This window comes from Schistocerca piceifrons, chromosome 4 (genome assembly GCF_021461385.2).
Source record: "Schistocerca piceifrons isolate TAMUIC-IGC-003096 chromosome 4, iqSchPice1.1, whole genome shotgun sequence".
Lineage (NCBI taxonomy): Eukaryota > Metazoa > Arthropoda > Insecta > Orthoptera > Acrididae > Schistocerca > Schistocerca piceifrons.
This window is the reverse complement of record NC_060141.1, coordinates 516,727,413-516,752,334: the sequence shown is the minus strand read 5'-3', so window position 1 is coordinate 516,752,334 and position 24,922 is coordinate 516,727,413. Positions and strand designations below refer to the sequence as shown.

The 24,922-nt window shown below is 40.1% G+C and overlaps 1 protein-coding gene across 1 annotated transcript in view; it reads right to left on the bottom strand.

Moving 5' to 3' along the window:
* The window catches only part of LOC124795964 (trypsin beta-like), a 74,537-nt gene extending 53,857 nt beyond the window's left edge, over window positions 1-20,680 (bottom strand). Inside the window, exon 1 of the mRNA XM_047260045.1 lies at window positions 20,673-20,680. Within this exon, the coding sequence (XP_047116001.1) occupies window positions 20,673-20,680 (8 nt within the window). The remainder of the gene's footprint in view (window positions 1-20,672) is intronic.
* Window positions 20,681-24,922: the final 4,242 nt, after the last annotated feature.

The following is a 24,922-nucleotide window of genomic DNA, read 5'->3' as shown; positions in this document are numbered from 1 at the left end:
ATAAACACGTAGCAAACTCGTGGTCATCGGCTCGTTGGTGGCGGATGATTGGTGTGAACTCGGAGCGGAGCGAATCGCATGTGACGACAGTCCACTCCATGCATTTGGTGACATCTGATGTGCACTGAGGCGCCACGTTGACGCCTCACGGCGTCAACCGACAGGAAGAGATGTCTGATGCCCGTGTCAGGATTGGCACAGCGTTTCTCAATCGTACCTCTTCTTACAGCTCACACTGATTTCTTTGAAAGAAATGATAAGGCAGCATTAGAGATACAAAAGTACATTTGTCACACACAATGTGGCCTGAAAGCGAATTTTGAGTAAAACATTTATGTTGTTACAAATTTCATGGTGTTGATGTTTCGTTACCCTTCCTCAGATCCGTAACTGGTGGCATCTTGTGTTTCTCGCTAATTTTACAATGATAATACGCTGCTGCGTTATTAAGTATATAGCTTCGATTAAACTCTCTCTGCTAGCATGTTGCATACGTTTCAGCTCTCTGCTGACTACATTTATAAAGGTGTTCACCACAAACACCGGTTAAGCATTCTTGTGGGGCACTGTTTCTTACACATTCTTTATCATTTGCACACATTAACAAGTACGATCAAACGAGGCATGAACTGTGGCTGTATTAAAAACTGTTGTTGGTTACCACTACAGCAGACATCAGTTTGTTTGAGCAGAACCATGTTCATCACAAGTTTTTACTCAGATTTTTGTGCTGCATTACCTACTGATGACACACAGGATTAAAGACGTTTGTGGATACATCACATGATTACTTCCACATCACATCGCATCAGAGGTGAGAACAAGTTCACGTACTACTCTGCACTTTCAAATGTTTCATTATCTTTATTTCACTAAGTCTCTCAGTATGACTACAGTAAGGGACGTGAGTTTCTCCCTCCATTTATACTGTGACTCACAGAGAATCATTGATATCTTTCTATGTATCTCCAAAAATGATTGTAGGCTGTTGGTGTTTGGTTCTCACAGATAGTCAAACTTTTTGAAATACTAAAACTTTTTTCAAACCTAATAACTTTCTCTCTGTTTTAAGATTATAGGTATGTACTGACCTTTTATTCTCTTTCTATTTTGGTCAATTTTATAATTACTTAGTTCAGTGGCCTGACGTTTACGTATGAATGAATTGTTTTCCCAAATCATAAAAGTGTGTGTTCCGTACTAGAGGAAACCGTTGTTCTATCCTTATACCGTTCAGAAATTTAGGATACCTACAAACGAATCGAAGAACTCAAACATAATAGTGGGAAAAAGAAAGCATCCACTAAGTATCCAAAGATACACCAAGAAAAATATTTGCATATCCTTAAGATGGATAGACACTACAGTACACAACTCGTAGTCACATCCTTCAGTAAGCACCATGACCCTGTATCCTTTGCATACGAAAAATCACTAAGTTTTACTTAATTACGACACTCAGAACAAAAATTAAATTCGGCATTACATCTGAGGTAATAAATATAACTCATGTTCAGTTAATAATAATGTATTGATATTTAATTGGATGTGCAATGCCCGATATTTATATTCTTTTATTAGTGCATTACACAGATAATTAGCAGTGTAGACAGCAGAATTGTTATTATATCGTTCACATTTTATTATTCATTAACAAACTTTGCATGCCTATCGTAGGTTACGACCTTAGAACTACGAGACAAAAATAGTGTGCTTTCAAGTTCCACTTACAGTTCGTGGATTCATATGTCCCTGTCTAACACGTTGATGGACTATAGTTACTTTTACTATTCCGAAAGCTGTGTTCAAATGGAACCCACTATGTACAAAAAGATATGTAGGTAAGTTCGATTCAATAAAACAAACTACTTGTCTTTTGTTTACTGGCTGGTCCTGAATCAGATATCCACAATCCGTATATAGCTACAAAAGCTTTTGTAGTTTAGTTAAAGTATTTTGGTGGCTTATATACTGTGGAATCGTAACATAATTATTACACATATGAATTGTGAATATGAACACAGAGCCTTACAGTGACCATATTTAACCACTTGTTATGAAACGAATTCCATACATTAGTAACTTCTATACTATTTGAATCATCACATTTAGTGATCATTATATACAAATTCACACAAAAACAAAACATATATATTCACATACTTAACCCCTTAAGTAAGACATATTATATCAAAAAATTAGCTCAGAGAGAAATAATTTTGCCTTACATACTTGTTGATATCATTTTGGTGATATATTCGTTTAATTTTATTGGAATCCAGAGAAGCTGCAAGATATCGTCCTTGATGTGAAGTTTTAACAATCGTATATGTTTTAGTGTATAACGGAATGTTGTCATATGCTTTCTCCACTGTCAATAATTCACCTTTAGGGTACTAGAAAACGATGAATTAGCAGGCTGAATGAGTACTGAATAAGATCCTTGACTGTATGATTAAGATTATTTGTTTCCTCGCCTGCCAGCTATGCAGCGCTTGGGTATTCTTATTTGAAGTGCATTGCCGAGCAACTGAGATTTTAGAAAAGAAGATTTGATATTTATGAATGTAAGAGAAATTATTGATATGAAAACTTATTTGCAAGCAAATGCCATTAATTCTACTGAGAAAAAATTTTGGAGTGTTTTTTCGAGACAACCAATGCATATGCAAGAACAAAATGTCTGTTTGTGAGAACTGTTAGTTAAAGGAAATCTTTGTCCCTCAGGTAACTAACAATATTCATTACTAGTGTTAATTTGATCTCCTTGTTTTCATTATGACCAAATAATGCGACTGACTGGAATGTCTGCAATTTTTGTATTTGCAGAAGTGTGTAGTTTTTAGTGTCTTCGTATGTGTACAGTCTTTTTTGGTTGTAATAAAAGGTTAATTTTTCAAGAACGACTTTCTTTGAAGTCAAATCCACCTCCATGATTCTTAGTAAAGTATTTTGTCGTCTGTGCCTTGCACCTTATGCCACATGAAGTCACAGACTGTATCTGATAAGCTGTGTCTGGTGATTTCTATTTGATTTCGATACCACCAGTACACCAGGCCCTAAACAACATGCTGAGCATGAGGTAAGTTACTTTTATTTAAGGGCGTATCTCACTTTACATTCTCGTGAGGAAACAGTAGATAATCAGAATTTTAAGGTGTTGTGCTAAACAAGCAGATTAATTTACTGTGAACAGCGTAGGTAATCTGAAGTGGTTATTTTTTTCTGAGCAGAGAAGTATTTTATTTTTTTGGATATTTCAAGTGAGACATTGCACTTCATGTTATGCAACTTTTTTTAATGTATTTCAATATCGGTTTCGGTTACATGCTTTCCACAGAGTACACAGTTAGTTTCTTTTGGCATTTAACTCGATTCATTTCCATTATTCTAAATTCAGTATTTCATTAAGATTGAAGTTTCGTTTTACGACACTGTTTACATGCGCAACACGAGGCAAACCAACAGTCAGTATTGATCAGCAGTTGAACACAATATCTGAAGTATGTTACAACAAGAGAAATTTTTTCAAAATTTAATATTCAGTGTTTTCTTTTATAAATAAATTCTTATTGAAAACTTACATTAAAAACAGCGCCTTCTTATTTTTCTTGTGTAACAGTGAATCTCTTGCGTTTGTCCTCAGCATTATTTCTTCACCCACCTGGAAATTTTGTTCACGTCCACATCTTTTGTCGAAGGCTGACTTGTGTAACTTTGTTGTGGGTGTTAGTGAGGTGGATGTTTGACGAAATTTTCCTGTTTTTATACATCAGTACCACATAAATCTCGAATAGGATCTACCTGCGAAAATAAATGATACATCCTAGATCGTTCAGTAAGTAAAATTAACCCTAGGAAGATCGGAGATCATTTGTGGTTAGATGTTTCACAACATAAAATCTTTTTAATAACTCCTCTAGTAAATGAGATCTGGCTCTCACCGGCACTATGAATTTATTAACGGTTCTAGCGTCTGTATCAAGACGAAAAGTGATTTACATATTTTGATAAGACGTCAGCTACATCTGCTGCTTGTTGATCTGATAAACAGCCTGATCCTGCAGTTTCCTTCTGAGTGTGTGTTACGATGCTCAAAACATCCTCTGTATTCTGACGTTCTGGTGTAAAAAAACCGGCCGTACAAATCGGCAGTCTCTTCGAGTAGTGGTGGATCGTTGAATGCTGCTTCATGTGACCCTGCAGCCTTCCGTTTGCTGGCTACATCGTGGGAGGAGGGCCAAGCTTGCCGTCCTGGGATAAAAAACACTCCCTGATACCTGGTCTCTACTAAGACGATGCCACAAAGCCACTGTTCTTTGTGGAAAATATAGAGGACAAGTTCATGAAGTAGAGTATCTCAGTAAAATTCTCTCGGGCTCCCTGTTTATTAAAACTTCTTCTGCCGCCCAATCTACAGCCCTTAAAATTTTGCAAACTCATGAGGCACTCCAGGCTAATCTGGAGCGACGCAGCATTCATTTTGTTTGACGTGTGCAGAAGGGTCGTAAAGACAACTGCACCAATATCGGCTTCCTTATTCTGGCTTTCGAGGGGGATACGCTCCCACAGAAGGTCAAGGTCATGTGTTATCGCTGTGACATCAATCCTTATATCCCGCCACACATGAGATATTTTTGGTGTTTTCATTTTGAGCATATGTCCTCCTTCTGTAGCGTGTATACTCTGTGTGGTGACTTTTGCCACCCACTCCATGAGGGAAGCCTTTGTGTTCCGCCATCTTTGTACGTCAACTGTCGTGACCACTACCTTCCATACTCGCAAGACTGTCTAGTTTACGTGAAAGAAAAGAAGATCCAAGACTAAAAATCTCTAGATCGTCTATTTTACGCTGAGGCTCGCCAGCAATACCACTGACTCCACTCTGTGTCGACTTATTCTACTTTTGCCTCTGTTACATCCATCCCCCTCCTACCTCTTCTGTTCTACAGCTCTTACTCCCTCTCATCCCCTCCTCCCCTTTAGTTTCCAAGCTCTCCCATCTGGGTGTCGCTCCCCCTCCGTAGCTGAAGAAGTGCCCCCTTCTTCAGCACTCACCAGTGATGGGGCTTCACCCCAGGAAGCCTCCCCAATGTGTCTCTCAGGCAGGAGGCTTGCTACCACAACTCGCACTGCCTTTGAGCCCGGACTCACCTGCTTTCTTTTGGCTCCGGATCTTGTGGAGGCCTGCTTTGTGCTCTTCTCCCCACAACCTCCGAAAGACAAGAAGAAGAAGAAAAAACATAAGTCCCAGGACAAACCCCTGTCACTACCACAGTGCCCATGGAGGTGCCATCTGCTCCTTTGCCGCACGAGTCTCACACCCTATCCTCATTGGTGACAACCACTGACCTGGTCACATGACCTCCCCTCAAATTCTTCATGTCTAAACTAGACCCTCGCCACATGATAATGCAATGGAATTGCAAAGGATATTACCGTCACCTACCGGAAATACAACAGCTTGTTTCCTCTTATTCTGCATTCTGTCTTTCTGTTGAATAAAAGCACTTCCTCAATGACCACTCTCCAACCTTTCATGGTTATCGAGCATTCTGTCGGAACTGTGACAGCGCTGGGGGTGTCTGCACTTTGGCTTTCACCGCTGTTGTTAGTGACTTGATCCCCCTTTTCACCAACCTGGAAGCAACTGCAGTACGAGTGAGAAAGACACCAGAAATCACCATTTGCAATGTTTACCTTCCTCTAGGTAGGCCACCTCCTTATGTTGCTGTGCTTAGTTTAAAATAGAAACTCCCTCCCCTGAACATCCTCCTTGGGGACTTCAATGGACGCCACCACCTGTGGGGGAGTGTCACTTTGACAGGCAGGAGTCTTCTAACTGACCAGCTTATTACAGACTTAGATTTGTGTCTCCTCACTGACGGTTCCCCTACCCATTTCACTACCGCTCAAGGCTCTATTCTACTGTCGATCTCACGATCTTCTCCTTGCTCTCATGGCTTTCCTACATTGGTCACTGCCGATGCTCTTTGTGACAGTGCCCACTTTCTGATGATTCTATAGTTCCTCTGCCACCGCCAGGCGGACAGGTCCCCATATTGTCCATCCCACACAGCCGATTGGTCTTTATATACGTCCACTGTGCACTTCAACACCTCTCTCTCGGATTGCATTGATGCAGTCATGAAACACGTCTCCGTCACTCTTCTCCATATTATTTGTACTGTTATCCCATTATCGACAGGCCTCCCTCGCGTCGAGTGTTACCACGGTGGACCAAGGCCAAGGACGTAACAGTCCCTATCAAGGACCGCTGACGGATGCTGTAACGATTTAAACGACACCCTCTCGCTTTTAAGCGTCTCTGTGCTACCTTATTAATCAGAGTAAAAAAGGAATGCTGGGAGGGCTATGTTTCTCCCTGGGGATGTATGCCTCTTCATCTCAGGTTTGGTCCAAGCTCCGTGGCCTTTGGGGCCGCCAGCGATAATCAACTATCCAGGGTCTTATCTTATGAGATGCTCCATGTGCTGATCCATCTGTCGTTGTGGTACACCTCGCGACACGCTTTGAGACAGCATCGGCGCCCTCTTCCTATCCTGCGGCCTCTCTCTGGCAGAAACACCGAGTTGAACAGACACCCCTCTGTTTCAGACCCAACAAGCTGAACCCTATAATGAACCCATTACTGAATGACAATTCTAGCAGGCTCTTACCTCTTCACATGACAAGGCCCACAACCAGACGATCGAAAACTTGGACATTACCCAGAGGCATCTCCTCGTCATCCAGTGCATTTGGCTAACAAGTGCCTTCTCTTCAGATTGTGGTACAGAATATTTATCCCCGTTATTAAGCCCAGGAAGAACTCAAAGTCTCTCTAGATCTACCATCCAGTTAGGCTGACCAACGTACTTGGCAAATTACTCCAAAGGACGGTTAGCTTCATATTATGTTGGGCACCCGAATCTCGAGACCTTTTGTCCCTGTATCAGAGTGGCTTCCGGGAAGGACGATCTGCAGCTGAACATTTACTCAAATTAGAAACACGAAAACTGGCACCTTCTAGCTGCCTGTTTTGACCTACATGACATACACAACACATCTTGGCTCCATCACATTTTAGTTACCCTCCAGGACTGGGGCTTTGACGGACACCTTTTGGTTTCTTCCGTGAGCTTTTATCCCACTGGTTCTGGGTTCGAGCTGGCACCTCATCCAGCACCCATCGGATTCAGGAGAATGGTATCCTACAGTGTTCTGTGTTAAGTGTCACCCTCTTCCTCATAACCATCAGTACGCTTGTAACCTCTGTGCGGGCTCTGGTTACCCTGGTGGATTTTTGTATCTTGTTCAGTTCCCACTCGGTAGCATCTACTGAACTCCAGCTCCGAGACGTCATCCAACAGGCCTCTGCGTGGGACCTGTCCCATGGCTTCCAGTTTTCTCCCTCCATAACGAGGGTGAGGCATTTTTGGGGTCGATCCACAGTGCACCCCAATCCAGTGCCTAGGTTTTGCAGCACAGTCCCATTTCAGTGATCTTAATTTTGATAAAAAGCTGACGTGGCCGCCCCATATTCGCCACCTGAAGACTATCTGCATGTGTAAGCTTGATACTCTCCGCCTGTTGGTCCACACATCGTGGGGAGAAGACCATGATACTTTAACGAAATTGCTTTTATTTTCGTTAAAGATAGTATAATAATTATTGCTTCTAGTTAATTAATTTGCCTCTCTTTAACTGTCTTCTGTAAGAACGAACTTTGTTGTAGAACCTCTCTCTTATTTACGTGTGGTAATAAAAAAAAATTCACTTTCAAAAGAATTACGTACATTTAAGAATTACGTGAACTCATATTAACTGATTAAGAATATTTAGTTGAGAATTAAATCCTTTACATAATTCGGCCTTGGCACACATTTTCTAAATGCAGTGGGTTTTTTTTGTTAAATATTTACTGAATTCTATCGCGGCGTTAGTTATGGAACACAAGATTATCTCTATTAGCAGAAAATGGTTAATTATTGCCAAGCCGACATTTAATTATCACTGATCAAACCTACTTCGCTATACATTTAAGTTATTTGAAAGAACCAAAATTGTTAAATTTCAATGTTAACTAACATTAACTATCCGCCTACGAATGCACAAACGTATAATTAGTTTAAAATTCATCAGTCTCAGGATCACTGTAAAAGAAGAACAATTTCTTAATTCACTGTTAATTTTTATCTATCTGTTCCCGATTTACGGGTTTGGTTGATTTTTCCTTTAGCGGAACAATTTTTTAAATGTGCCGCCGCTGCAAATCGATCGGTCGCGGCACAGCCCAGCAACACCGCTAAAAATGCTGAAAATTCTTTAAAGAAATTTTATAGATGACATGGGCAAGCTAATTTACATTAATAATACACACTTTTGATAAATTCTGATATATTTAGATCAAACAATAATTGAACTCACATTAATTTGTAACACCTCCTCTAATGGCGGCTAAATCTAGACAGAGACAAAAGAAGTCTACCCATTCATAAATCGCTTCGACACAGCTTCCTCTCGCATTCAGCTCTACACAGAGAAGACCAAAGAATACGCTGTACATGGTTCTTTTATACTACTGCTGACTATTAACATTTCTTTGTAATTTGACAATATTATTCTCCTCTGGCTAAATTTCACATCTCTGTTATCGCAGATACTGACACATTTCACAATCACATAATAAATATAGAAAAATTACTATCCTAAATACAGAGAGAATATTACTACAAAAAATATTACGATGATAACAAATGTCTTTTACACAAAATTCAATAATACTTTTTGTTCAATAAATACGGTATATACAACTTGCTCAGAGCGGCGTATATGGTACAAATAAACTCTTGTTCATTAATAGCGTGAGTTTGCCAGGGAACGTTACAATACTCTTCTCCATCTTTACTGCACTCTGGTTTTTCCAGACTAGATTTTGGTTGTCAGGTTTATGACTCAGCGGTTTCTTTCACTCTGAAACTACTTGACCCTGTTCATCTTTATATGTCTGTGTATTGGTGTGACGTTTCCTCGCAGAAGCGGGAAAGCCAATTACTGGTTTCTTATGCAACCGGCATTCGATCACCTGGATCATCCTATGTACCCAGTTCTCTTTGCAAACGAAGGGTGTCTCCCTCTTGATACTCTCCCTTAGGTTGGATATCAACTCACTACCCTCAGTCGGGATCTCTATGTCCACCCACTGGAAAGTGCCTCATGCATTTCCTAAACAACACCCACTTTGACGGTGCCTGTACCATTGATTAGTGCCGACTTAATGCAGGATCCTACGGTGTCTGTCGCTGCTATGATTTACTGGAATCTTATACGATACACCGTAGAAGAGTCCCAGGGTGCTACCATCTGCTACACCGATGGTTCTAAAACGGCAGATAAGCTGGGATATGCATTTACGTCCCTTACTGGTATCGAGCATCATGTACTGCCGGAATCGTGTACCGTGTTCACGGCAGAGATGCTTGCGATTAACAGGGACCTCCATTTTGTTTCTCAGGCCTCCCTTTGAAGTGTTTGAATATGTACCGATTCAATGAGTAGCTTTCAGGCTATTGACCGGATGCTACTCTCGTCACCCTTTGGTCTCTGCTATCCATGAGCTTCTCTCTGTCCTTGACCATGTGGCCTGCTCTGTTGCCCGCAGCCCCAAGTCACTTGGGTGTCTGAGGGAATTAACTGGCTGACCAGTTGGCTAGAAAGGCAGATACTTACTCTATCCATTCTCTTTCATTATTCCTGATGCAGATGTACGGATACACATCAAGTCTCTCTTTGCCCAAAAGTGGAATGACATCTGGCACGCTACTGTCCTCAGTAATAAACTCCTCACAAGAAGGGAGACTACGGCAGTTTGGCGCTCTTCCTTCCACTCCTTGCGAAAGGCGTCCACTGTCTTAGGCAGTCTACACATCGATCATATTAGGCTCACCCATTGTTTTCTCATGCATAACGAGCCATCCCGCAGAATGTCGCTGTGGAGCCAGACTGAAAGTATCCCATATATTCTGGAATGTCCTCTACTTTTGGCCCTTCATACTAGGTACGGGCTATGAGATTCCTTGTCTTTAATATTAGCAGACGATTCACGAATGGCTGACCTAGTCCTCAATTATCCACTTCACGTAGGTTTTTATTTTCAGTTATAAGGTTTTGCTTTATTCCTGTAGCAGGGACAGGGTGATTGTGGTTGGAACTCCTCTTTGTGATCTCTAGTTCTGGGATTTATGACCACTACCCCATGCTAATATCCCCCTTTTATTCCCCTGTTTTTAGATTTGATCTACCTTTTCACGCCTTCTACTGTTGTGTTTTAACGTTCTCGCTTTATAGTTTGAGTCCTGTGACTGGATCCGCCCACTTTTAGCGGACCCTGCATCTTACACAATTAACTTTTGAATCGCGGGATTCATGAACTTGCTGTTGAGTCTTATAATGCTTCTCAATCATTCACTCAATCAATCAATTTGGTGCATTGTGCGCATAGTACTGTTCACCTTTCGTGTACTGTACCTCAGAGTTTTGCACATTAACTTTTGACTTCTCACAGTACCTGCCTCCATCTTTATATAATTCAAAATCAACTTACTACGACCTATCACTGAATGACATGTTCCGCTTGAAAACTCGAACCTTGCATCCCATTCCCGCAGGAATCTTCTTTAGGGTTTGTGCACAATTCAAAATTGCCACAAAGCGCTTCTCGATATTGACTTCCTCGTTGTATTTTAACATTTCCCTTTGCATCCCTGTCTGACCATAATCAGGGAACGTGATCAGGTTGGTTTTAGTTTGATATGTCAGTGTTAGTTGAGAGCTATTCTCAGACATTTCAACCAGTCTTACTGCATAATGCGTGGGGGTGGTAACCCACTTGGCAGACGTGTAATCTTTTATGTAGGTATGCATGAGCTATTGTTATTATGACTACTTGGGTATCTAAAATCTTGCTGCCATTGCGTAGTTTAATGTGGTTGCGAACGTCCATTATGCCTGACATTCTGAGAGCCATTGTACTCTTGACTGAATCTGTGTCCCTTTTTTTAATTCCGTTGTCGCCCGGTTGAGTGTGGTGATCTATGAATATTTGCTGTCTATTATGGTTTTCGCTTGCGGGATACGGCATCACTCCATTGCGACATTGCCTTGCAGAGTATATTTCATTCTGAAATATTCCAAATTATTATCTAGCACAATGATAGGTTTTCCATATGTTGGTATTAGTAACGGTTTTGAGCATTGTCAAAAGGACCTTGTTCAATGTTGGTTCACCGCACTGGAGGTCTGTACAATATATCTAGCAAACCGTTTCTAATGACTTCCTTGTTTCAGGCCTCCAGAAATTCATTATGTGCTGTGCAGACTTCAGGTGCCTCGTTTGCCCATAAGGGTGTATCGCCCTGGACCTGAGATAACATAAATCTAAATTTTCTGTTTCTCATTCCACGACTTTCGTAATACTCCCCTGAAAGCTTTTATGAATACAACTGGGTGAGGAGATATCCTCTCTCGGAGAACATCTGAAATTGTTGGTGCTTTATGAGACTTTTCTGAGAGAGTATGGTTGTAAAAGTCAGAGATGCCTCTACCGATTCCGTTGAGTAATCGGCGCATGGACTAGCCTGTTATAGTTCATCTCTGCAAATGCTTTTACACTGGATTGCGTTCCCATATACTTCACGTTCAAGTGTAGGTATCGGATTCACTTCTTGTCTGGTACTTTTAATGGTGCGACCTCGCAGTGCAGGTAATTGACATTCGATTGCATTTATGATATCATGCCATTCTAGCAACTTTCTCTTAAATATCAGCTTAATTTGTGCCAAATTAGCCTTTAGGTTTTCGCCTGGAGATATCCTCTCTCGGAGAACATCTGAAATTGTTGGTGCTTTATGAGACTTTTCTGAGAGAGTATGGTTGTAAAAGTCAGAGATGCCCCTACCGATTCCGTTGAGTAATCGGTGCATGGACTAGCCTGTTATAGTTCATCTCTGCAAATGCTTTTACACTGGATTGCGTTCCCATATACTTCACGTTCAAGTGTAGGTATCGGATTCACTTCTTGTCTGGTACTTTTAATGGTGCGACCTCGCAGTGCAGGTAATTGACATTCGATTGCATTTATGATATCATGCCATTCTAGCAACTTTCTCTTAAATATCAGCTTAATTTGTACCAAATTAGCCTTTAGGTTTTCGCCTGCAAATATAGCTTGCACGGCAACACATAATTCGGTATCACGTTTTTTGTTGGTCAGGGTATAATCCTCGCTACCGGCTCTTAGTTGCTGTTTATTACTTGCCTCGGTGACAACAGCTGTGCCGTGCTACTGTACATTTCCAGATCGATCAATGAAATACTCCACTCACCCTTGCTTGGATGACTTGGAGGAAAGGAGTTCGCTCTTAATTGAGACGAACGTTCTTTTAAAGTGTTCGACATCGCATCCGAAGCTCAACTAATGCACTGAAATACACACTGCTCGTTTTTATCTAATCGTCAGGAGGAACAGTAGGCATCTATGGCTGCACGAATATGAGTTCTGGTTCTTGACGGTAAAGTAACAACACAATTCCTCCGGTGTTCTTAAATCTCTGACTGGATGAAAATATTCGAGTTCTTTTTCACAAACACAACCGAGAAAGTCATATACCCTTCTGTAATATCTAAACTGACAATCCTACATTCTTTTGATTTCCGCAGTATCTTTCGCAATCATCTCACATAAGCACGCCATGAAATCTCGAGATTTACTTTCCTGACGAGTTTAAGCAGATCTATGTTAGTAAGAACTGTGTCTGATAGCATCGGTAGGAGCCATTTTTTATAAACAGTCCAAGCTCTTTCCTGCCTGGTTTTAAGCACAGTCCCTCACTAACGGCAATAGACTCCATTCTCATATCATCACTTTTTACATCCTGTAGTTGCTTCTATGCGTTTTTTAAAACCTTTACTGCTTCGGTAATGGCAATGGCTCTTTCTGAAAATGAACTAATGGCTGATGATCGGCAAATTCAAGATTTGAAAACAAAATAATTCCAGCAGATGCCTTAGTTCTTGGCTGAATCTAGGGAGGTTAGCTTGTTTTTCTTCTTGCTTTCTGCCTCCATTTACTGGAAGCAGTTTTTAAAATGACCTGTACGTTTTCTTCTTTCTTCTTTAGTGCACAACAATCCGCACTCATAATTTGCCTGAAATTTATTCCTGTAACCAATTTCAGTTCGTCATGCAGTGCGTTACCAACTACAAATGCAGTAATATGTTGCAAATTAACAATGTACTTTCTTTGTCGCGTTTGCTTGTCTTTATCGGCTAATATTCGGTCAGTAAAGTGACGACTTTTATTTGTGGCATAAGAAAAATTGTGTTCCTTGCGTGCCTCGTCCAGTATACTAATTCCCACACCACTGCGAGCTACATGTTGTTACAGCTTCGTTCCAGGTCCGCATATGTTGTATCCAGGAGTATGGAGTAGGTTATCAAGAATACCAACCCCACCTCTGCTGTGCATTTCCAAGTATTCATGCTATGCTACTGCTTGGTCTGAGGTTTGCTGGTCCTATTACGTTGCACATAGTGAGAATTCACGCAGTGTTGTAGTTTATCGTGTTTAAGGCGACCCATTGCATTAATGCTATACTCTCTCGATGTCTTACGACCTGACCTATTAGGAACATGCCCAGTTCAGGACTTTTCTGTAACTTCTCTGTGTAAGAATCCTGCAGTTTCTTCAGAATTGCTGCACTTCAGTATGTACGTCCTTGAATTTGTGCCCTGCTCTTTGGAAACTGTAAATATTTCACGACCAGTTTCTCAGGTAAGACTTCTCAAATATAATTTTTCACTTCGAAATGCACCACCGAACCATCTATATTGAACTTCTGTTTGTGTGGATCCACCAGCTTAATACGATTGTATACTGCATTTAGAAGCCTATTATCATGGGCATGAATAAGTCTCCCATGAAATGTATAACGAATAGTCCAGTTATCCTGGTCGAAAATTTGTGGCAGAATATCTTCCCATTTGTGTGATCATTTATGATTAAATTACATCCACATTCACTTTTTTAACATCCTTGAAACCGGAGGATTCTGAGTGTTTAATTCCTTATCGTTTGATTGCCCATTTCAAATGCCCCTTGTAAACTTCGACTCCACAGTAGGTTTGAAGATCGTGAGGATACCGATTCATCTCAGCAATTGTTCCAACACCTCCCCAATTCCTTTCCCGCCTTTTACACATATTTGTAATATGTATCTATGACTATTAAATTTTACTTGAAACATTTTGTTGATAATGAACACTCTTACATATCAACGAGATTAGCCTGCCACAAATGCATGGCTGCACGTGAATGTCTTGCACCCTGACCTGTGCAGCTCATGAACAACCGTTTGCATCATTACTCGTTGATACAGCTTCCTTGACACACTGAAATGTTTGATGTGATTTCGGTTATGTGACCCGTATTCGTTTCAGCAACAGATGCTGTGAATAGTTATAATCGTGCTATTATTTTGTTCAGATCATGTAATGTACATACTACACATGTAGACTGTTCAGTCTTTTATGCTGAACACCGTTGCTTGCAGTATATGCTGCTTGTAATGTGCGTTTAATTATATTCTTGTTTTTGGCACTATATGACGCATTAATTTGCACATTTGAAGTATTGCCTTTGCTGTGGACGTTGTTGTTGTTGTGGTCTTCAGTCCTGAGACTGGTTTGATGCAGCTCTCCATGCTACTCTATCCTGTGCAAGCTTCTTCATCTCCCAGTACCTACTGCAGCCTACATCCTTCTGAATCTGCTTAGTGTATTCATCTCTTGGTCTCCCTCTACAATTTTTACCCTCCACGCTGCCCTCCAATACTAAATTGGTGATCCCCCGATGTTTCAGAACATGTCCTACCAAACGATCCCTTCTTCTAGTCAAGTTGTGCCACAAGCTCCTCTTCTCCCCAATTCTATTCAGTACCTCCTCATTAGTTATGTGATCTACCCACCTAATCTTCAGCATTCTTCTGTAGCACCACATTTCAAAAGCGTCTATTCTCCTTTTGTCTAAACTATTTATCGTCCACGTTTCACTTCCATACATGGCTACACTCCATACAAATACTTTCAGAACCGACTTCCTGACATTTAAATCTATACTAGATGTTAACAAATTTCTCTTCTTCAGAAATGCTTTCCTTGCCATTGCCAGTCTACATTTTATATCCTCTCTACTTCGACCATCATCAGTTATTTTGCTCCCCAAATATCAAAACTCCTTTACTACTCTAAATGTCTCATTGCCTAATCTAATTCCCTCAACATCACCCGACTTAATTCGACTACATTCCATTATCCTCGTTTTGCTTTTGTTGATGTTCATTTTATACCCTCCTTTCAAGACACTGTCCATTCCGTTCAACTGCTCTTCCAAGTCCTTTGCTGTCTCTGACAGAATTACAATGTCATCGGCAAACCTCAAAGTTTTTATTTCTTCTCCATGGATTTTAATACCTACTCTGAATTTTTCTTTTGTTTCCTTTACTGCTTGCTCAATATAAAGATTGAATAACATCGGGGATAGGCTACAACTCTGTCTTACTCCCTTCCCAACCACTGCTTCCCTTTCATACCCCTCGACTCTAATAACTGCCATCTGCTTTCTGTACAAATTGTAAATAGCCTTTCGCACCCTGTATTTTACGCCTGCCACCTTCAGAATTTGAAAGAGAGTATTCCAATCAACATTGTCAAAAACTTTCTCTAAGTCTACCAATGCTAGAAACGTAGGTTTGCCTTTCCTTAATCTACCGTCTAAGATAAGTCGTAGGGTCAGTATTATCTCATGTGTTCCAACATATATACGGAATCCAAACTGATCTTCCACGAGGTCAGCTTCTATCAGTTTTTCCATTCGTCTGTAGAGAATTCGTGTTAGTATTTTGCAGCTGTGACTTATTAAACTGATAGTTCGGTAATTTTCACATCTGTCAACACCTGCATTCTTTGGGATTGGAATTATTATATTCTGCTTGAAGTATGAGGGTATTTCGCCTGTCTCATACATCTTGCTCACCAGATGGTAGAGTTTTGTCAGGACTGGCTCTCCCAAGGCCGTCAGTAGTTCTAATGGAATGTTGTCTACTCCGGGGGCCTTGTTTCGACTCAGGTCTTTCAGTGCTCTGTCAAACTCTTCACGCAGTATCATATCTCCTATTTCATCTTCATCTACATCCGCTTCCATTTCCATAAAATTGTCCTCAAGTACATCGCCCTTGTATAGGCCCTCTATATAATCCTTCCACCTATCTGCTTTCCTTTCTTTGCTTAGAACTGGGTTTCCATCAAAGCTCTTGATAATCATGCAAGTGGTTCTCCTTTCTCCAAAGGTATCTTTAATTTTTTTGTAGGCAGTATCTATCTTACCCCTAGTGAGATAAGCCTCTACATCCTTACATTTGTCCCCTAGCCATCCCTCCTTAGCCATTTTGCACTTCCTGTCGATCTCATTTTTGAGACGTTTGTATTCCTTTTTGCCTGCTTCATTTACTGCATTTTTATATTTTCTCCTTTCATCAATTAAATTCAATATTTCTTCTGTTACCCAAGAGTGTCTACTAGCTCTCGTCTTTTTACCTATTTGATCCTGTGCTGCTTTTACTATTTCATCCCTCAAAGCTACCCATTCTTCTTCTACTGTATTTCTTTCCCCGATTCCTGGCAACTGTTCCCTTATTCTCTCCCTGAAACTCTGTAAAACCTCTGGTTCTTTCAGTTTATCCAGGTCCCAACTCCTTAATTTCCCAGCTTTTTGCAGTTTCTTCAATTTTAATCCACAGTTCATAACCAACAGATTGTGGTCAGAGTACACATCTGCCCCTGGAAATGTCTTACAATATAAAACCTGGTTCCTAAATCTCTGTCTTACCATTATATAATCTATCTGATACCTTTTAGTATCTCCAGGATTCCTCCATGTATACAACCTTCTTTTATGGTTCTTGAACCAAGTGTTAGTTATGATTAAGTTATGCTCTGAGCAAAATTCTACCAGGCGGCTTCCTCTTTCTTTTCTTAGCCCCAATCCATATTCACCTGCTATGTTTCCTTCTCTCCCTTTTCCTACTCTCGCATTCCAGTCACCCATGACTATTAAATTTTCGTCTCCCTTCACTACCTGAATAATTTCTTTTATCTCATCATACATTTCATCAATTTCTTCGTCATCTGCAGAGCTAGTTGGCATATAAACTTGTACTACTGTAGTAGGCGTTGGCTTCGTGTCTGTCTTGGCCACAATAATGCGTTCACTATGCTGTTTATTGTAGCTTACCCGTACTCCTATTTTTTTATTCATTATTAAACCTACTCCTGCATTACCCCTATTTTATTTTGTATTTATAACCCTGTATTCAACTGACCAAAAGTCTTGTTCCTCCTGCCACCGAACTTCACTAATTCCCACCATATCTAACTTTAACCTATCCATTTCCTTTTTTTAAATTTTCTAACCTACCTGCCCGATTAAGGGATCTGACATTCCACGATCCGATTCGTAGAACGCCAGTTTTCTTTCTGTTGATAACGACGTCCTCCTGAGTAATCCCCGCCCGGAGATCCGAATGGGGGACTGTTTTAACTCCAGAATATTTTCCCAAGAGGACACCATAGTCATTTAATCATACAGTAAAGCTGCATGCCCTCTGGAAAAATTACGGTTGTAGTTTCCCCTTGCTTTCAGCCGTTCACAGTACCAGAACAGCAAGACCATTTTGGTTAGTGTGACAAGGCCAGATCAGTCAATCATCCACACTGTTTCCCCAGCAACTACCGAAAAGGCTGCTGCTCCTCTTCAGGAACCACACGTTTGTCTAGCCTCTCAACAGATACCCCTCCGTTGTCGTTGCACCTACGGTACAGCTATCTGTATCGCTGAGGCACGCAAGCCTCCCCACCAACGGCAAGGTCCATGGTTCATGGGGGGGGGGGGGGTGGACGTTAGTCACACATAATATCTCACCATATGCCTTTATGTTTTCCTGGATGTAGCTTTTGATATTCCAATATCAAAGGAATTTTGAAGAACATTAACTCTAAAAAACGGGGTGTTCTTTCAAAGTCCTGATTCGCAATTTGTATTGCATTCTTGGTTAAACATATAGGGTGATTACCTCACATATGTGGTTTATTCCTGGTGACCCTGTTCTGTCTAACTCACCATCACCATGACTGTTAACAAATTTGGTAGTAGCATGTACTCTTTTTTATTCTTCTTCTTGTTTTCTGCCTGCACCGGTAGTGTGTGAGAGCCTTTTCAGACTATCAGTTACTGGTTTGAACAGCTTTCCACACATCAGTAACTTTACACTCTGTTGGCAACACACTGATATAAAATAAGTCGGTTACAAGGGTACACAACTTACAGACATATCATGAGACTACTGGTGGTGATAGGACCAAGTATCTTATCCATCGCTGTGATACAGCCATGCATATATCTTGATTGTATGTGGGCTTCTTGAGTTTTCTCACTGAGGTATATTTCGTGTTACTGGATTCTAGCATTCAGCTGCCCAGCATCTCACAATTTCCACTTAGCACCTCGATAAGACTTTCCAATTCCAGAAATTTACTACTGATTGCTTTGATACCACTGTCAATGTATAGACACATGACATGTACTTCATATCCTTGGAATGACTGGGCAACACGAGTGCAAATTTGTCCTTAATACAGAGTACACTTATGCTGCAGCGTATTGTTATACAGAAATTTACGCAGAAATTCCTAGAATTTAACACAATCATACAAATTCATTGTTATACCATGAAGCCATACGGTGCCCTATCCCACCAATACTCAAGTATACTAGCAAATGCATTGAATGTCATGTTGACTCCTACATGCAGTTGGTAAATAAGTTTATACAGTCCTGTTTGAGAGTGGTAATGTGGTTTATATCATACCTTAGCAATTACTTTGGAAACCTACACACACACACACACACACACACACACACATGTATATATATATATATATATATATATATATATATATATATATATATATAAATAAAACTCTGTCTATGTATGTCTAAGATAACCTCCCACGCCCCTGGACCAAAGTGATCCAAACTTAACACACAAAAACCTTGCCCCAAGAGAACCAACATAGAGGGGTTTATTGTGAAATACTCTGCCTCCAATAGTTGTGGAGATACAGCCTCTGCCATATAAGCTGCCCTGCACAATATGTGAGTTGTGTGAGAGTAATATGTACCTGCCTTACTGACCTGCTTTGTAAGGCAGCCACATGTCATGGGCAAGAAATGATTTTCCAGCCCTCAGTGTGTAGGCTGACTAATACAATGGACATTTGGAGTTGGCGTGGTGTTGGCTTATTTTGTTAATCTGCTTTGGATGGCTGCCTATATATGATAGGAGTAAAGGTTTTCCTGGCCCTTGAATACAGGCTATGCTGCATGGGTGGCACCATGTGAGAGCAGTACCACCCTGCGTTATTGACCTCCTTTGCAGGGCTAGATGTGCAGATGGGCAGGCCTAGGGGATAACTGAGATGGGTTAAGAGACAGAGAGAGAGGGGTGAAGGGGGACAAGATGGAATGGATAACAAGAGACAGAGGCATTAGGGGATGGGAAGGGAGAGACAGTGGCAGGAGGGGGTTGATATTTGGAGACAGGAGCAGGAGAGAATGGGTAGGGAGATTGGAGGCTGGAGTATATGTAAGGAAAGAGAGGATGGGGAGGGACACATGGATACAGAAAGAGGAGGAAGAGATAGACAGAAAGGATGGAGGGATGGACAGATAGATGTGGGAGGATGACATGGACTGATTCGGAAGTGAAGTAGTAATGGCCAGAAAGAGAAGAGAGGAGGAGATGGACCATGAGTTATGTACATTATGAGACAGACATGCACGCAGATGAACTTGTAGGTAAAAAGCTAGTGTTTCATAGATGTTGTGCAAATCGGTGTGTGTATTATTTATTCAGTTAATGCCTACATTGTAATAGGAATAGTTTAGTATGATTTATTTGTTTTTTAAGCTGTTTTTTGCTCATTTCGATTTCTATGAGGAACATGTCCCCATTTTAATAATCGAATTAAACCGTTGATTGCTAATCAAAGCCGGCCGTTGTGGTCGAGCGGTTCTAGGCGCTTCAGTCCGGAACCTCGCGACTGCTACGGTTTCAGGTTAGAATCCTGCCTCGGGCATTGATGTGTATGATGTCGTTAGGTTAGTTAGGTTTAAGTAGGTCTAAGTGCTAGGGCACTGATAACCTCAGATGTTAAGTCCCATAGTGCTCAGAGCCATTTGAACCATTTTTGAGCCAATCAAAGAGGATGTCACGCATCAGGTAATGCAACTGATGTGTATGCCTCATTCAAACAGTGTTGTGTATCTCGTTTTCCCTTCTTACCGCTGTTGTGGAAGTTTTTGTGTGCGTCATGAGTTGGTCCGAAGGTCTTTCTCCATCGTAAGGTTTTGTTCTTCACAAACTGTTACTAGATATCAGATGAAGCAGAAAACGGGAGGACACAGTGCTCAAATACCTTTAAAAATGGTTTTACCATATTTTAGTTTCATCTGGCCGGAATACAGCTGGCTAAAGCAATATGAGATATTCACTTACCTGGTCATGACTGGTTGTTGGTTTATAGTTGTGTTGTTGATTTTTCTTCCTGCTATGCAACTACTAAAACGGTACTTTTACCTTCACCATATACGTTTCATAGTTTATGGGAAACATAGACAGTCTTCTCTTAGGTACTGGAAACTATTAGTTCTCAAATTAGTAAGATGACATTTGTTCACTTGCACCATTTACTCGCATGTTTTAATATGATATCTGCATGCCAATATTGAAAGACTCATCACCTATTGGCGTGGGGTTTTTGCATGTACACAGCGTATAAATATAAGGAGCTATCATCACTATTAAATTTCAGTCATCGTAACTCGTTAAAATAGTTGTTTGCTTTCGTATCTAGTTGCTGTTTGTTTATTTTCACTGTCCCCTCCCCCTCACCCTGCCATCAACAACACATCTTGGTAGTAGAAGAGTTACAACAGTTTCGCCGCCAGCATTTGGTACTGATGCAGAGTAGAGAACGCTGAGTTCAAGGTGTTAACAAAAGTATTTCACATTTTGAAAGATGGTAGAATGGACCAAAACAAAAAAATGTGCACTAATGAAGGGCTCTAAAATGCGTACATTAAGAAATACGAGCATTTCATATTCGCCGCTAAGAAGACGCTTCTTCTAGTGCAAACCCTTTGGTACTGCGAATGGTCTACAAAATTCAATAAACAAATGAGTATATACTATACTTTTATTGCCTAAGGATGCAGCATTCAGTAAACAATTAAAAGCTTATTTACTGTTAACTGCATTCGCAGTGCTGTTTAAGTGCAGCACATACATTAGTTCAAAGTGAGTCAGTTTGTCTTTTGTTGAAACAGAAATTATTTTACTCAGTATTTTATCCTCAAGGAAAAGGGAAGCATTTTTGGCTAACAGGACGTGGACTCAAATGTGTTAGGAGATCATGCCTGCCATTTCCAAAGTGGAACAACAAGTATCCATTAAACCGATCAGTGCAAATATAAAGCACCCCCAGCAGCCATTGATCCTACGTGTCAGTAGCCATGAAACACAGGACAGGTGCACGGGTGGTCCATGGTGAACCCAGTGCAATTGAAGTCACACGAAGAGCCGAATAAAGACACGGGAGCTATGGGAAACCGCTCTTTTCACTGATCTGATCAGAACTGGTCACTCACTATATTTTTCACGACTCACCTGCTAACACCCGCCTCCAAAAAGAAACAAAAATGAAAACAGACATCTTGCCTTTTCATTCATGGTTACTGTACCTCTATTTTTAAATTTTGAAAGAATATAGGAAAAGGATTAATAATTTTCCATTATTTTCCTTGTACGTCTAAGATTTCGAATCCAAACATTCCTATGCACTTCAGAAAAATTAAAAATACCGCAAAAAAATTCGGGCAGATCTTACCGCGTTGGAAATTTATAGAAGAAAAACTTATTCTCGTTACTTTACACGGTTTTATTGAAAGCAAAATGTAGTGTAAAAATTAAAATGTTACTTAAATTTCTTTTTAAATTCCAGAATTTATTTGCGAGAGTAATAAGTAATTAATACAACTTTAACATATATATATATATATATATATATATATATATATATATATATATATATATACGTCCCTTTAGGTGCTTGATTTTTCTTCTTCTGTGTGCAAAATTTCGAACAACTGCGACGTAGTTGCACCTGTGTGTAAAGCACAAAAGAGGATTTCTATAGCCAAAGTTGGCATCCGCTCCACGACCAGTGGGACATGGCCCATGGCCCTGGTGTTCCTGTACCTAGGTCACCTAAGGACAGCAGCGAACTTATTTCAGATGCAACCAGTAACAGTTATTCATCGTCACCATTTGTATCAGTAGAGTTCGTTCCTGAACATCAAGTGCACCACAACCATTATCAGAAACAAGCCTAAATGATATGGTGAGACATTTAAATCTTCTCAAGTATGCAGCTGAGACATTAGGTCCCAGACTGCAGAAAGATGTTTAACTCGCGGCTGACAGGTCAGAGTCCCTGTACAGGAACATAAAAAACAATTTCTTGCAGTATTTCAGTGATAAAGAAAATATGATTTATTGTAATAAATTCCAAACTTAATAAAGAAATTGAGATCTATTCAATGCGGTCGAAATGACGAGACTATTGATCGATTCTAGCATAAGAAGTCAAAAGGGGTGTGCTGTTACCTAGTAGTAATGCTCTGTCTTTAGTTCCAGTACCAGACTCAGTGCAGCTGAAGCAGAATTATTAAAGTTTGAAGTACGTTTTGGAGAAAATTAAATGTGTTGTTATGTAAAGGCCTGAAAGTAATCAGTAAGACACTAGGCCAACAAAGAGGGATTTGCAAAATATTGATGTTATTTGTGCGAGTGTGATAGTAGGGCAATAGACAAACGTTGGAAATACAGACGATACACAAGAAGAAAGTTTAGCACCAAGTAGTTAGAATACAACACAAATTATCTATTGGATCGTAGGAACATTGATGTTTTACCACTTCATATAGAACTTGGTTTAATGAAACAGTTTGTGAAGGATCTTAACGAAACTTGTGACCGTTTTAAATATTCGAGTGACTAATTTCCTGCTTCGTCTGAAGTAAAAGTTAAAGGAGTCATTGTAGTTTCACGAATCACACGAATCACACTATAGCTAAAAAGAAAATAGGAAGTTATTGTGACATATAAAGCGAAAAATTCATGGAATGCATTTAAATAAATTATTGAAATATTAAGAATCGACTGTCAAATGTCTAACTGCTCTTACTAAGTTTCAGTATATAGACGTGTGTCATCCAAGTAGTTCCATTTTTCTAATGATTTTATTTACCTGCATAATTTGCATGTGGAGAGACAGCTTTTCTGTGGTTCGATGAATCCTCTGCCAGGCACTTAACTGTCAATTGTTATCATGTAGCTGTAGATATAGATGTGGTGCTCGTTCAAATGAAGCGTAAATAGTTACAGAGGTCCATACGTTACAACTAAGACTACTGATTATTAGTTCTCTGGCGGAACACCGACAGTCATCAATAATGAACTAAGATATTACATTGTTTCCATGCAGCATTTATTATGTTACCATGGAACATGTCTTTGGGTTAAAATGCGAGAAGATTTTTTCTACTTTGGTAACGGAGGCCAGACAAGACACTGATTTTTCATGTTAAATTTCTGATTATTTAGAACCTTAATATATCAGAGACACGAACATTATACTTTCAGAGTTTGGCACCAATACACTGGGCTCAAATTACGTAATAATTAACACATTCGTCACACATCATACATTCCTAAGTTTAGTTCTCGTTTTTACCGGCTAAGAATGACAGTTTAATGCAAAAACTTGGGGAACGAATTATCACATAAAACGCAAGGTACAATAAGCTTCTTTCTTTTAAAATCAGCTCAGACAGAGTGATACAATGTAATGGTACAAAAAAACCATATGTACTGAAACTTCAAATACTAGTCCGTTTCCTTTCGATGTCATCAAACAAAATGCACCCTTACTTGTCGAACTTCGTTAAGATTTATTAAATCAGTCTCTTATAGATTATGTAACCCAGGCGTTCGATACGTGACTGCCCGCCTCTTTATCGGATATACGTCAATATTTGTTATCAGAAGCGTCTGAAGGTGCAGTCACTCACGCCAAGAGTCAAGTGTTTCTGCAAGTATTATGTTTTGTCGCCTTTACGTGTGATCCACTATTCAACATGCTATTAAAGTTCACTTTTCCTCCAATAGATTCTGATATCCAACGTAACTGAAGTATTTTATAGGGAAATCCTACCGATGCGTAGTGTTACCATCAGATCTGATTAGAGTAATGAAGTGGCCTGGTCGGAACGTTCAGACAAAGAGTTCATACATACTGGGAAGCTGCAGACTACCTAAATATTTATTTAATTGAGTGTTGTAAGGCGAACAGTTCAGATCAATCAGACCGATCGATGTCACTTCATATTTTTATTCATCGAAAAATATTTAAAGGTACTGCACAGGTAAATGGGTAGTTAAATCTTCCATGAAGTCAGCCCAAATTGTGCGATAAGTTTCATAAGTAAAAGAACCGGCAAAATAAAATTGTGTGAAATAATTTGCAATCATTGTCAAATCGCGTGAAGTCATGTAGTACAATCGTTGATAAAAAGTTTACGACGAAGGGGCACGCCAAGGCAGCGTCATAACGTAGAGTGGCTTATGATGTCAATATTGGTGAAAGTGAAAGTAAACGACAGCAATAGAAATAATACTGTTATAGA